The sequence below is a fragment of the Myotis brandtii genome, unplaced genomic scaffold (genome assembly GCF_000412655.1).
Source record: "Myotis brandtii unplaced genomic scaffold, ASM41265v1 scaffold1043, whole genome shotgun sequence".
NCBI classification, from domain to species: domain Eukaryota; kingdom Metazoa; phylum Chordata; class Mammalia; order Chiroptera; family Vespertilionidae; genus Myotis; species Myotis brandtii.
In genome coordinates, this window is record NW_005353510.1 from 843,968 (window position 1) to 859,739 (window position 15,772).

The following is a 15,772-nucleotide window of genomic DNA, read 5'->3' on the forward strand; positions in this document are numbered from 1 at the left end:
GGCACATGCCCTCACCACCCCCTCCAGTGTCTTGCGTCCATTGGTTACGCTTATATGCATGCATACAAGTCCTTGGTTGATCTATTACACACACCCCCAACCCTCCCCTACCTTCCCACTGTAGTTTGACAGTCTGTTCGATGCTTTTTTGCCTCTTTCTATTTTTGTTCAACAGTTTATAATGTTCTTTATATTCCTCAAATGAGTGAGATCATGTGGTATTTATCTTTCACTAATTGGCTTATTTCACTTAGCATAATGCTCTCCAGTTCCATCCATGCTGTTGCAAATGGTAAGAATCCCTTCTTTTTTACAGCAGCATAGTATTCCATTGTGTAGATATACCACAGTTTTCTAATCCATTCATCTGCTGATAACCATTGATGTTTCTATTCTCTCTCCCTCTCCATTCCTCTCTGAAATAAATAAATATATATTTTTTAAAAAACAGGCATTCTGACTACAAAAGCTATATAAACATTTTTTATCAATATAGTATTTTCTTATGAGGTATGTGAGCATTTTCTTAGATTTTTCCCTTCTCTATCTTAGACATAAGCTAAAAGTAGTCTATACATTTTTCATTAAAGTGAAATTCCATATTGATTTTTTTATTTCCAAAGAAAAAAATCTTATTCTTCCCTAGGTATTAGAAGCCACTTTGGGGAATCAATTTTTTTAAATTCCAGATTTATTTCATGTATAATATTTGGACATCATTTTTATTGAAGAACCAATTCTTCATAAGAGATTTCCTTCCTTTTTGAACCATGGTTTTATTTGTACCTTCTTCATTCTCTATTACTACTTGCTTGTTGGGTAGCCATTACTTTTAATGAGAACAGAAAATGTTAATAATTTATTCCATCTACAACCATAATATCTTTCAAACATTTCTAGAGGAATAGACAAGTTTGTGGTATAAAACTGGTTCCTAGTATCTGTTCTTTTGAGCTGACTGTTTTTGTAAAGAGGAGGTATAATCCTAATATAATTACACATTATACTAAAGAGAGAAGGGATGAATATCAACACAATTTATAGAATAAACTCAACAAAGAATAAAATCACCCTTAAGCACAATTTCCTAATCTTGTTTTAGTTGTGTGGTGGTAATGCTTACCCATTGCTAGTTCAAGTAACTGAGCACATCTCAGGATAATTTCTGCTTGTTGGTTTATTGCTGATCCTATATAATAAAAGGGTAATATGCAAATTGACCCTAAAGGCGGAACGACCGGTCGCTATGATGCGCACTGACCACCAGGGGGAAGATACTCAACGCAGGAGCTGCCCCCTGGTGGTCAGTGCGCTCCCACAGGGGGAGCTCCGCTCAGCCACAAGCCGGGCTGATGGCTGTGAGCACAGTGAAGGTGGAGGGAGCCTCTCCCGCCTCCTCCGCAGGTGGACATCCCCCGAGGGCTGCCAGGCTACCAGAGGGATGTCTGACTGCCAGCTTAGGCCTGATCCCCTGGTGAGCGGGCCTAAACCAGCAGGTAGGCATCCTCCTAGTAGAAAGTATACTCATTTTGTGTGCCTTCTTCCTGCCTTCTGAGACATGCAGGCATCATGAATATCATCATCATCATCATCATCATATCTTCATCATTACTTATCACTAACTCTTTCCTTCCTAAAACATCCTTTATGCCATAGACCAGTGGTTCTCAACCTGTGGGTCGCGACCCTTTGGGGGTCGAACGACCCTTTCACAGGGGTCGCCTAAGACCATCGGAAAACACATATATAATTACATATTGTTTTTGTGATTAATCACTATGCTTTAATTATGTTCAATTTGTAACAATGAAATTGGGGGTCACCACAACATGAGGAACTGTATTAAAGGGTCGCGGCATTAGGAAGGTTGAGAACCACTGCCATAGACCCTTCTCAGGTGGCACACCCATACAAGCAACACTGGATTTAACAATGTTGTTCCACCTTTGCCTTGCTCTCCTCTAGTGGCTTTCCAGGTACCTTTGCAAAGAGCTAGCATTTTCACCCCATGTGCTTTATAGCAGGAAGTTCTGTCCCATTTCCTGCTTCACACTGCTTCTGTATGGATTAATGTATTGATTTATATATTAATTTATACAAGAAACATTTATGGGGAGTCTGCTATACCCTGGGAATATCATGATAAACATCCCAGCCTTCTAAGCACTTAATAATGAGAGACGGATATAAGCAAAGAGACTTTTGTGATGTAGAGTAACACATGCTACCCAATGGGCCAGTACCAGGTGTGATGGAAGCACAGAAAAGGGGCATCGAAGATCCTTGGGAGGTCAGAGAAGACTTCCTGAAAAAAAATGACGTCTGAGCTGAGCCTAGAAAGAATGGATGTTCACTTGGTAGCAAGGGATGGGGGAAGAATATCCCAGGCAGAGAGGATATAAACATATGCAAAAATATGGAAGGGAGAAAGAGCTCTGAGAGTCTGGAGAATTACATGTAGTTTAATGCTACTATAGCACAGAGTGAAGAAAGAATGCACTGAGAGATGAGGCTAGAGAAACATGCAGAAGCCAGATAATGGAGGGCCTTGAGAGTTAGGACTTGATCCTAAGTGCAAAGAGGAGCTATGGATGATCTTAAGCTGGGAGCACAGTGTAGGGACTACCTCTTATTACTTTCATAAACACTAACCTTTGAGGGAAGGGGGTACAGTTCTCAACCTAAGGTCTATGGATGGATGGTCTATAGATGTTTAGAAAATTTGTAAAGTCCCTGAAATTGTAGACAGTATTGTCAGTTGTATATGTACTTGAGGAGAAGGGAGGAGAAGCAGAATCCCTAGCTTTGTGAAATCCTCAAACGTCGCTGTTATCCGAAGAACAGTTTGAAACCATTGCTCTGGGGACGGAAAGCTAAAAGCTAACTTACAGAGCAGAAATTTCAGGTCTGCCACAAAGGGCCTTTCTAATGCTGAAAAGCTTCTCTTTTAAGAAAGATTTCTCATTCCTTCTCCCAGAGTTACCAAATTCTTCCCACTCCACCCTGACCCACTGACATTTTGTTCCTGGCCACTCTCCCACCTAAATGCTGCTTCCTCGCCCATGGAACTGCTCTTCTGTGCCAACCCATAATAAGTGTCCGCCCCAGAGGCTAAGAATAGATGCAGTGTCCTGGGGATTTGAAAATTAGGTAACATCCAAAGGATGAACTCTGCAGTGACTACAAAACCCATTCTAATCATTTGAACCAGATAATAAACATATGATTGGGGTTTCCCTGCAGGGTGGAGCAGAAGGCTCTAAGCAAGCAAAGAAGAAGGCCCTGTTAAAATAGGAGGAAAAGGCAGCTCCTGTTTGTAATTGCAAAGGACAAAGAAAAGTACTAGTCCAAATACATGTTCCTGTGTTTGCACACCACCTTTAAACATCTCCCCTCTCCCAGCCTCCCACCCGTCACCCCCAGCAAGCCAGTTCCAGCAGGCAAACTACAATTCTCTTAAGCAAATAGATTTTATTACATTCATTTCTCCTTAATATGTTTTCCTGGATTTGGATATGTGTTCTTCATCTTTTAGTTAAGTTTGTAACCTTGTGAGAATCAACCTTTTAACCTTTCTGGGCAGCGTCTTCATCGGTAAAATGAAGTTGGATGGAAGATGTGTAAGTTGCTTTGCAGTTCTTGCTATGTGTAATAGTGGCTGGAGCGGAAGGTTATTGTACACAGATCTCCTGATAGGTGTTTCTAATCCCCAACTTGCCAGTTCCTTCCAAGGTTTGCTGGGTTCTTTCTCTAAGGCATTTTATCAATTCAATGTAAAGTAGCATTCCTAAAGCAGTGCAGCCAAAGAGACCAAGAGTCAGCAAAATGTTTCCACTAAGGGCCAGACAGTAAATATTGTAGGCTTTGTGGGCCATAAGGTTTCTGTCACAGCTTGTCAATCCTGTTGTTGTAGTGTAGCCACAGATGATACATAAATGAATGTGTATAGCTATGTTCCAATAAAATGTTATTTACCAAAAAGGTGGCGAGCTGGATTTGACCGGTCATATCAGAGTTAACTGACCCTTGAAAGCAAAGACTGGCGACCTGGAGATAAGCAGTGTTTCCTCCCTCAGTCCTTCTGTTTAAAACTTGTATCCTGGATGATTTCCTGATTGTTTTGTCGTTGTTGGTGGTGGTGGTGGTGTCAAACTAGCACTGTTCCATTACTGTAGCCACCCACAGCCACCTCACTGCCCAGGCCCCAAATAACTGACTTCAGTGGGCCTGCCAGCTGGTGGGGAGTCTGAAGCAGTCAAGGCAACTTGTTTCTCAGGCACAGAGATAAATCAATGGCTTCATCAGCAGACAGTTGAGAAGATGAATAGCCTTGAGCAGTGAGTTCACTGAGAAAGGAGGGAATGAGAGAAGGGGGAAAAAAGATTAATTGAATAGCAAACCAGTTTGTGAGATCTACTGTACAAACTTGCCCAGCTGGGTACTTTATCTTGAATTTTTTTGCAAATTGCAGATGCCTGGCTCTGGAAGCCAAGAAAAAGAAAGGGCAGTTATCCCATGCCAAAATACTCTCATGGATCCCAAGTTACTTCATTTTTGTTGGGTGGGGGGAGGGGGAGAAGGCGGGGAAATCATTATATATCCCCCTTCTAAAACAAGTTGAGAGAAATAGAGAACCATTTTACTCAGATGCCTAGAACAAGACAAATATTTTTAGAGGTTGTTTCTTTTTAATATTAAGAGAACAACACCTGCCTGATAACTTTGCTTGCTTTGTGAAACTTACTGTCCTAATAAGCCCATATAACTGCTTTAGCAGTAAAACTGAGTGAATTCAATGAGTCTTAATATTTCAACATACTTCAATGAAACAGGGACATTTTTTAAAATATATTTTTATTGATTTCAGAGAGGAAGGAAGAGGGAGAGAGAGATAGAAACATCAATGATGAGACAGAATCATTGATTGTCTGCCTCCTGCACGCCTCCCACTGGGATTGAGCCCACAACCTGGTATGTGCCCTGACCAGGAATCAAACCATGACCTCCTGGTTCATAGGTCAACACTCAATGACTGAGCAACACCGGCCGGGCACCAGGACATTTTTGTTTGCTGCTTTAAGACATATCTAATTGGACCCATTCTACCTTTTGTTGGCATCAGTCCTGCTTGACTGAACCTTTGCATTCCATTAAAATGAAAAGAAGAGGTAATCCCAACATTTTTATTACTTAACATTATTTAAAAATATCTCTCATATAATGACCATAATTTACAGAGACATTTTTTTCAAAGTAAGACCCCCAGGGGCCAGGTCTATGCTCTGGTGTTTGTTTATTGAGACATAAGGTTTTCTTTGTACATATTGTTTCTTTAAATATTTATTCCCAAAATTTTACAAAAGAGAATATTGGTGAATTAGCTGTGAGGACTGGAATAGAGGGGTTTATTTCTAATTTTTAAATTTGGACCTTTTTTCCAAAAGAACTTCAAACCGGCTTTAAGAGAAATATAGGCAATAACAGGAAGGTCAGGTTATTTGTCCTCTTAGGGAAAAGAGGTACCCATTTAAAAGAGTTCAATTGTTCCCTCAATTTTCTGTCAGGTTTTATAGACATAGTTTGCAATCTTGTGTTGGTGCTTCGCATGGTGATCCATAGGACAAGATATTAAGTCACCAAAGTAACAAATCTGGGAAAACATTTGTTTACCATACGTTAAAACATACATCCAGCTTCCTACAAATGTAAATTGACCTTATACACTGCCATTTACTGATGAACATGCTTTGATTGCTTCCAGCTAAAAGGTTTGGTCATCGTGTAGCTGATTTACCAAATGGTCTCCTAGCATCGTTGGACCATTTTAGACGATAAATATTCCATCAATAGCCCAGTTGGAAAACTTTTAAAGTATAGACAAACTGTGATGTTTTTCAGTAGGATGCATGGACTTTGAGCCCCAAGGCCTAGAAGAATGCATGCTGCATAATAGATGCTCAGCAAATATGTGTTGAATGAATGAATAAGAGTAGAGTGAAGATAATTCTAAAGACACAGCTTGATTATTGGCAGAACTTTATTTTAAAAAAATACAGCTATGCTTTCACTGTCCTAGCAGCCCTATGCTGGATTAAAACAAGGGTCAAGAAGCTTTAACCATATTTAAGCACTTGGCATACTACTCTAACTCGGTGGCTTAACTAATACTCTAAAATAATTTTAGAATTTTAAATACATACACATACACACACTGACATAAGTGTGGAGAACTATAAGAGAATATTAAATGTAAATTTATATTAAATCCCAAGAAGATAGGATCAGAAGCCCACTTTATAGATTAGCATCAAATACTATAATTTTATTGGTAGAAGCAGAAAAAAAGGCAAAATGAAAGATCTTTCAAGTTCATGATTTGAACCAGTGTGTGGCTATTATTTGCTGCCAAATCAATCTTTAACTCAGATTTCTCTAGAAAACTTGGTTTTCTATCATATAAAACACTCCATCAATGAAATACCTATTCATTCACAATCACACACACACACACACACACACACACACTTTCATGTATGGGCTGAGAATGTGCCATTTTTACCATGGCCTTCCCATGCTGTTGAGGAGAAAATGAGTGTTATAGGAAACAGATGAATTCTGTTAAGTTCTACATAGGTTGAGTGTAAAGCAAAGAGTGGGACTGAATATGGAAACCAAAGCCAACACATGGGAGCATATTTTTCTTTCAAAATATTTTATGTACTAAAGTTTGCACAACATCTTGGCAATGACAGCAAGCCTGTATAAGGAGGTGTTTTGTATTTCATAGCTAACATAAGAGCAAAAAAATGAAGCATCAGCCAAATATTATTTCAATCATGAATTAAAAGAATGTAAGAATGTGTATGGTAGAGTCCATGGGAAGGCCCCAGGGCTAGAAGCTACAAGGTTTAAAAATGTTCCACAAAATTCCGTAAGAGAGCTTATCTCTTATGTTTCTATCTTTTGGTATTGGGAAGGAATGAAACTAGATTTAGCACAGTCCATCTGTTTGATTAGAGAGAGAAAGAGATGTGCTTGTGTTTTCTTGGCATGCAGATCTCCTATAAACCTTAGGAGTGTGGTTTTACAGATTCCACTGGAAATTATTTTGATGATGTTTACCAATATTGCCCACATTAAGCACTCTTTTCTTTCTCTTCATTTTTCCCCTTTCTACCTACTTTTTAATCTTTAAAAAAAATAGAAAATTGCCTAGCACATAGTAGATATTCAGTAAAATTTATCAAATTCATCATGGGTAACTAGACTAGGCATTAAGAGGTCTGGATTTTGCCAGAACTGGTTTGGCTCAGTGGATAGAGCATCAGCCTGCGGACTCAAGGGTCCCGGGTTCAATTCCGGTCAGGGGCATGTACCTGGGTTGCGGGCACACCCCCAGTGGGGGGCCTGCAGGAGGCAGCTGATCAATGTTTCTCTCTCATCAATGTTTCTAACTCTCTATCCCTCTCCCTTCCTCTCTGTAAAAAATCAATAAAATATATATTTTTAAAAAAAACTGTTAAAAAAAAAGAGGTCTGGATTTTAATTTTAAGGCCCTAGTAGGTATCATATCACCTAATGGAAATTGTTATGCATTGCTTTTTACTGTAATGACTTTGAGTGAGTGCACATGTGGGGAAGTGAAGTGTGTTTCTTAGATTCCCAGGTAAACTATAAGCCAGAGATCATAACTTCAAATGCCTACATGGGTCACGCAAGTAATAGAAATGAGTAAAATGGGTGGATGAAATAAAACAGGGAATAGTGGAGAGTGTGGCCAACTGGAGAACGCAAGGGCCAGCCTGTGTTTAAAGCATGATGGGAACCACACACCTGCAATCCAAGTACCCTTCTTACAGCAGAAGCTCCTTCAGAGAAATCATTGTTCCTAAACCATCTGTCATATGTGAAATAATACAACAATAAGTAATAAGAAAAATATTAATTGCTAAAATTTATCAAGCACCTACTAAGTTCCTGGATCAGTTCTGAATTTCATTTGGTCTAATTTTATGTCATGAATAGAATTACCTCATTTTATAAATGACATTAAGGTACAATACTTAGTAAATGTATATTGGGTACTCTATAATATAATTAAATGTTAAGAAAGAAATAAAATAAAAAAACAGGCCCTAGCTGGTTTGGCTCAGTGTATAGAGCATTAGCCCATGGACTGAAGGGTCCTGGGTTCGATTCTGGTCATGGGCACGCACCTGGGTTGCGGCTCTATTCCAGGCCCTGATTGGGGCTGTGTGGGAGGCAACCAATGGATGTGACTCTCACATCGAAGCTCCTTTCTCTCTGTCTCTCCCCCTCTCTAAAAATCAGTGGAAAAATATTCTTGGGTGAGGATTAACAACAATAACAAAACACACACACACACAAGCACAGTGAGGAACAAAGTAGCAGGGCGCTGAGCTGAGCCCGTAACCCAAATGAAAGAAGCACACTCCAAAAGACAGTCCATCAGAGAATGACATTCAACTCATCTTCTGACATTTCCAGGGGGATGGGGGTAATTCCACAGATAGCTCACGATCTACAACATAACTGAAACCATAACATTTCTGAGAGAGTTGACACAAAACACCTTTCTGCAATCTGCAAGGCCTATCTATATCCCTTGCTTCACAACAAACAAACAGACTCTTACTCCTTTATGTTGAAATAACTTTAACAATTATGAATAGCTATTGTTTATTCAGTGCTTACTACTGCTGAATATTTTGGGCATTGCATTATGTCCTCTAATTCTCAGAGACTGTTGTTCCCATTTGACAGATAAGGAAATGGAGGCTTTTGAACATGAATTAACTTCTCCCAGATCACACAGCTAATAAGAGCCAGAACTGGGATGTGAATCACGGCAGGCCTGTCGCTAAAGCTCATGGTTTTGTCTACGGCATGGCCAGGCAAAGAAGGCTGAAAGAAAAAGTGAATTTAAATTTTCTACGTATGTTTGTCAACCGTATTTTGAAAACACAAAATCTTCTTTTCACATAGTCTTGCGCTAAACTCCAAATTATATCATAGAAAAGAGCAGACGCTTTCTATTCAGGTTAAAGTGAAGAGTGGAGGGCCAGCCACTGCCTCCAATGCATTCTCACCCTGATTTCTCCAACATGACTGGCTGTCTTTATGCTTTTCTGACCTCATCTCTTTCTCCCTGTCACAGCTCTGCTTTCCCCTCATTGGTGTGGGTGGACCTAAGATTCAACATGCAGTCTTCATATGTTTTCTTCTCCATTTGCCCTCCAAGAGCACTCAACTCACAGATCCTTGATCGACTACCATTCTGTTAATGACACTCACGTGCTTGTCTCCCAGCCCACACTTTTAGGGGCTTGACGGACATGTGGGATGAAATCTTTCCCAAAAGCCATGATGGATGTGAAGTTGAGAGAACTGACTGGACATTGGGTTCAGATATGTGAGAGGATGGTTCCTTTAAGCTGCTCAGAGATGGCTTTGATTATTTTAAATTAACTCGTGAGGAAGACCAATCCCCCTCCCCATCCCCACACCCCTGTCCTTCTCCCCAATATACTCCCTTCCATGTGCCTGATTAAGGGGCTCACCCCTGAGGAAAGGGCTCAACAAACATTTGCTTCGTGCACAGATGGGTTGGCACAGATTTAAAGTATGAACATCTTTCTCCTCGACACTTCTCATCTCAACTGCAAAACAACAGAGTAGCCCTGGCCGGTTTGGCTCAGTGGATAGAGCGTCGGCCTGCAGACTCAAGGGTCCCAGGTTCGATTCCGGTCAAGGGCATGTACCTTGGTTGCGGGCACATCCCCAGTAGGGGGTGTGCAGGAGGTGGCTGATCAATGTTTCTCTCTCATCGATGTTTCTAACTCGCTATCCCTCTCCCTTCCTCTCTGTAAAAAATCAATAAAATATATTTTAAAAAAACAAAAACACAGAGTATAGTGATTGAGAACTGGAGTTCTGGACTCAGACAGACCCAGCTTCAAATCCTCCTCCAGGACGTACAGCTGCGTGATCTCTCTGAGCTGAGGTTTCTGGGCTGCAAAGCTGGGATGATACTACTTCTTGCTCGTTGTTTTGTTGGGGGGAGTAAATGAGAGAGATCAAGTAAAGTGTTGGGCATGGTGACTGGCCTGCAATAAGACTCGGTGCATGGTCACCTTTAAGATTACTGTGTATCCTTTTGCTTTTGAGGGCAGTTGGTGAGCTCTGTAGCCCCAGGGATTCCTAAAGCAAGGCCTTGCTTCCTACATCCCAGGCTTTTTTTAAAACTCAGCAGATAAGGAAAGAAAGGGAAAGAGATAAAAGGGAAGAGACTACTTACTAGACAACTACTGCTTGCCAGGCATCCTGAGAGTTGCTTTATCTTTTTAAGCTCTTGTGCCTTCACACAGTCCAGTTGGGGGATGAGAGTTGTATTTCATTGCTCCCACATAGCCAGTGTTTCTCAAAGAGCATTCCCTGGGCCAATGGACATTAGAATCATCTGAGCAGGTACCCGATCTACAGCCTCAGAATTTCTGGAGCAAAGCCAGGGCATCTTTGACTTCGCACTTGTATCATACAATCTAAAACTTGATCCTATATTTGCTTGTATTTCTACATGTAAGTCTGTCAGTTCTTTCTTAATCCTATGTAATAAAATGGTAATATGCAAATCAACCGAACAGAACGGGTGGAACGAACGGCTGCTATGACGTGCACTGACCACCAGGGGGCAGATGCTCAACACAGGAGCTGCCCCCTGGTGGTCAGTGCGCTCCCACAGGGGGAGTGCCACTCAGCCAGAAGCCGGCGTCCCAGGCAGCGCTAAGGATGTCCAACTGACAGTTTAGGCCTGCTCCCCGTGGGGCTAAGCCATCAGTCGGACATCTCCCAAGGGCTCCCAGACTGTGAGAGGGTGCAGGCCAGGCTGAGGGACCCCCCCACCCTGAGTGCATGAATCTCGTGCACCAGGCCTCTAGTTAGATGATAAAGTCTCCAAGGTGAGGACAATGCTTTCTAGTTTTCCTGTAACCCCAACAGTATACAGCTCAATTCTAAACACATCATCGGAAGTTAATGAAAGTATTTGGCTGGGTTTGGCTTTCTCCACTGCAGGGTCCTGACCTGTCAATGCCTAAAGATTGGTAGAGACCATAAGTTAGAATGGCGATTCACTAGTACCCAGTATTATTTCATATACGATGTGAGTTTTCAGTCAGTACTTTTTCATTGCCAGCCAGTTGGGGTGCTCTTATATTACTTATGCACTGAGATTTCTGACTTACTGACCAGGGAACGAAATTAACAAGACTGAAAAATGAAGTCCTTTTCAAGTTTGGGAGTGTTTGTAAAACAGAAGTCACAGGCCTTCCTGCCTTTTCATCGCCAGCAAGGCCCCTTCTGTTCAAAATGCTTATTCAAATTTTAAACATGTGAATCGAAACCTAATTTTCTTTGCAGGATCAGCATTGATATGTGCTAACCTTAGGGAAAAGGGAGAACTTGTTACTTTATGATGTGTTTGTTCCTGAGCAATTGCGAGGTTTGCCATATGTTTTTATGGTCGTTTTCTTTGAGGTTCCATAAACACCTTCTGGAATGTGGAGGTTCCCCCACCAGAGTCCTAGGGGAGCTTCTCCAGGGCCCTCATGTCACTGACCCAGCTGCTTCGGCTGCCGTGATAGGCAATTATTTCTTCTACACTTAGAAAGCAATTCTCTGATCTCCAACCCGTTCACCATGTTTGATCTTAACAAGATGAAAAATGTTCGGAATCTCAGCTTATGATCTTTGTGATACGTTTTGCTTCTTTCAACTCACAGTAGCTTTCTCCCTCCTTTCTCTTCTTTAGGATCAACACTCTGTGGTAGGCCAGAGCACAGGCCCCAGTCCAAGTCCCAACCCCTGCTCAAATCCAAACACTGGAAGCGGTTACATGAACTCCCAGCAATCACTGTTGAATCAGCAATTGATGGGAAAGAAACAGACTCTACAGAGGCAGATCCTGGAGCAGAAACAGCAGCTTCTCCTGCAGCAGCAGATGCTGGTGGATGCGGTAAAACTTTCTCCTAACGTCTACTGCGCGTGCCTGCTGGCCCAACAGAGGGAGTCCATTACTTTCCATTTCTATTTGCTGCCCTTTCCTCTGTGCCTGCTTATGGGACAGCAAAAAGGGTGTCCTGTCTCTAAGAGACGTTAATTCTATACATGTGAAGTGCTTGGGGAAACAAAAAAAAACTTGATTTACCAGCTGCTGGACAGTTGGAATGCAGGGCACCTCAGCTAACTAGCCCTGCCCAGCCCAGGAATGTTTAGAACCACCACCATGGGCACTTGAGTCAGGCAAAAGAAACCAGTCTTGTTCCGCAGCCCCGAGGGCAGAAATAGTGAACAGAACTCTACCCAGCTCAAATCCAAACTGATTTTAGAGATAAGAAAATTGTAAAAGCAGTTTTAAAAGCCAACGTGGAGTTTCATAACTTAAGATTTGGCTTTCAAAATATAGCATCTCAAAATGGGGGATGTTTTTTTAAGAAAATGGAAAGTGTATTTCCCACTTTTATCATATGGAAGTAGCCTTAAAGAGAGGCAGGGCCATTATTTCCCACACATTACCCAAACGTTAACCCTGTTCGGTGTTTATCTGTTCATTCCTTCTGTATTCTCAGACATTCACATACACCCAACAGCGGATCCAAACCCTTCCTGCCTCCTAGGACCAAGGCCTATCTCCAAGTTTCATTCTCTCCCTTCAAACTTTTTGGCCAAATGAAAGAAGAAAGGGACAGGGTTAACCATCTCCAGGTTGATAGAGCCAAGGAACACAGAAAAGAGGGGGGAAAAACAACAACAACACAAATTTTTATATTCAAGAACTTTGTAATAAGAGTCAAAAACCCAAGCAAGGTGTGATAAGTTCTACATTCCATTCAGTACATATTTAGTTCTTTACAATGGGAATTCAGCCATAAACAAGACTGAAATTGACTTCCTGGTTCCACTGTCATTCCCATCAATGCCTTTGTCCCTAGGGAGCTTGGAGCCCACTGGGGATGCTAAATAAATAGGCAACTGTAAGGCATGTGATTAAATGCTGTGATGTGGAACTACTAGAAATGGTTCCAGAGAGGAAGTAGTGTCTACTGAAGATCTGAAGGTGAAGTGGGAGGTGGAGGTGAGGAGCAAGGGTTTACAGCCAGAAGAGCCAGCAAATTCAAAGACTCAGAGACAATATACTACCTCTCAGTTAACTGAGGCATAGACCGTGCACAAGGACAGAGAAAAGCCAGAGGGTAGAGCTTAAGAAATCAGAACCTACATTGTCTGAAAAGCAATGGAGAGGATGTTAAGGATTTTAAACAAGGAAGTACTAGATTCAGATTTGCATTATAATAAAGGTATACACATAGTAAGGAAAAATATGATGGAGGAAAATATGAAATCCAGCTGGAGAGATTGGGAATAGTCTCCCAGAAAAGGTAAAATTTGATTTTGAAGGACTGTAGGATTCTAATGGGTCCCAGGCAGAGGGTATGCCAGAGACCAAAAGGCACAGCCTATGTGTGTATTTGTTAGTTGGTCTGAGATTTTATCATGAAATATTTAATACATAATGGAAAGTATGCATAATAATGTAATAATTATTTCTGTTTTTTCAGGAATAACAGATGGAATAAGTTTAAAGTCCAAAGCATATGAGAAGAAATAGAAATAAATTTATTTGAATTTGAATAAGAAATAGTGAGAAATAAATTTTCAGGTGACCTTGAGTATTGCCCTAAGGTATAAGGTTTAGGGGAACCACCAACCTAAAGTGATGCAGCTTATTTCTCCTATAAATCATAGTTTTGAAAACCCCAGTTCTCCAATCACTTGCTCCCACTTGTTTGGGTTGTTTTAGTTTTGTTTTTTACCTTATAACTTAAATAGCTTAGGAACAAAGGTAGAGAGGGAGGAAAATGCACAATCTAAGATTGACTTCCTGGTTCCACTGTCATTCCCATCAATGCTACTAATTTGTTGAATTATAACATGCAGAGGTTGAATTTCTGGGTTTTCAGCTCTGATTAAAAGGCAAGGAAACATTCCATGAGGGTCCTATCCTGGCACCGGCCTAACTCTCATCGAGCCCCCGTTGAGTCACCACTGGGACAGGTGCAAAGGGCAGTGGCATGAGCTGCGAGAGATGAATGTGGCTGCTGTTTTTGTGATTTTTATAAACCATTCACATTTCTCTTGTTTGGATGCCATTGAGGGTGCCTGTACTTGTTAGCATATCCAGGAAGAAACAGTCTTTGATACCACTTTACATTAGCATATGCTTTGTAGTCATTTGCAGTCAGTTGGCAAGGCCAGATCGGCGCCTAAATTGAGACATTTTCTCATGAAAGCGTTATCCTTACTCTCTATTACTCTCCCACCAATGAAGCACAAGGCGGAGAGGCGATGGGTACTTATTACAGTGGACATCGTAATTACCAACACGTTTCCTGCACCTACTATGTGCCAGGCACCAGGCTGAGCTTTTTCAGAATTAAAGGATTAATCCTTACAATAGGAGTATGTGGGAGGTCCTAGAATTATTCACATTTTACATTTTGAGATGGCAAAACGGAAGCAGGACAGATTCTCTCTATATTAGGTTTTTCGGTCCAAGATATTGGATAATCCTGAGGCATTAGTTGATAAGTTCAATTCCATGTTACACAGAAGTGGTCTCAGGGATGCCTGCGAGCTTACACTTGCATGGAATGGGAATGTTGCTCCCTTGAGAATGAAGCAGTCCCCACTCAGTGCTGAAGGTTGGTCTTGGCTACTCTGCAGCACACAGCGACAAATAGGCCTTTCTGTGATAGTCCATATGCAAGGCCGTTACATCTACCTCGTTTGTGAACAAGTAGTTTAAGAAGCTCAAGTTTCCAGAGATGTATATGTTAACGCTTTGGGTAGCTTAATTTAGCCCTCAGGAAACTAAAATAAAAAACTCAATAATTAAATTGAATATATATAAATAAGTCCAAATTTGAAATCTAGTCTTTAATGAGGAATGAAAAGCCTAATTTTCCTCTCTCTCTCTCTCTTTCCTTTCTCTCTCTCCACATGAATCTGATTTTCTTCAACATAAACAGCAGAAACACCTAATTGCATAAAAAAGAAAAATAACAGATGCTTTTGAAAAAGAGAAGGTTTCAGAAAGCCCCATGCTTGGCATAAAATTCAAAACTGTCAGCTTGCACAATAGTTTACAACAGGGACGGCTGGACTTTGCCACATTTGGGTTCATAGAACATCTCAAAGCTGTTTTTTAAACATTTAAGGTTTGGGTAAACCCAAAGTTTCACCAACCACTTTTTCCCTTAATTTGTGAACCCATATTTAAAAGAAATGTAATCCATGTGTTTCTGATTCATTTACACTTAGCTCATCAAAATTGTGTTTTATATGAATTACTTGATGCCCCCCAAACCCTGTGAGCCTTTCAAGTTTTCTTTTTTCTTCGAAACAAGAATTTGAATTTGGTTTGTTGTTTTAAGGCTGTCGTTTTGTGTGTGTTTTTTCCTGTATAGTAGATTTTTTCTACTTAGAAAGCCTGGAATTTGATAGGAAACTGGGATATCCATGGTTTAAGTGGCTTCTAAGTTAGGCAGTACGGATTTGGCTTTCATGTAATTTACCCATCTATCTGTTACATGGTCTTCTTTTCTATTTATTGACTTTTCTATAATTATATTGTTCTCTGTCTACCTAGGCCAATTATCTTTATCTTTGAAAATGGAGGTTGCTTTGGGGTGCA

The 15,772-nt window shown here is 40.8% G+C and overlaps 1 protein-coding gene across 1 annotated transcript in view; it reads left to right on the forward strand.

Moving 5' to 3' along the window:
* Positions 1-15,772, forward strand: part of MAML2 (mastermind-like transcriptional coactivator 2) — a 383,522-nt gene that overhangs the window by 357,794 nt on the left and 9,956 nt on the right. The window contains exon 4 of the mRNA XM_014538662.1: positions 11,831-12,034. Coding sequence (XP_014394148.1) covers positions 11,831-12,034 — 204 coding nt within the window. The remainder of the gene's footprint in view (positions 1-11,830; positions 12,035-15,772) is intronic.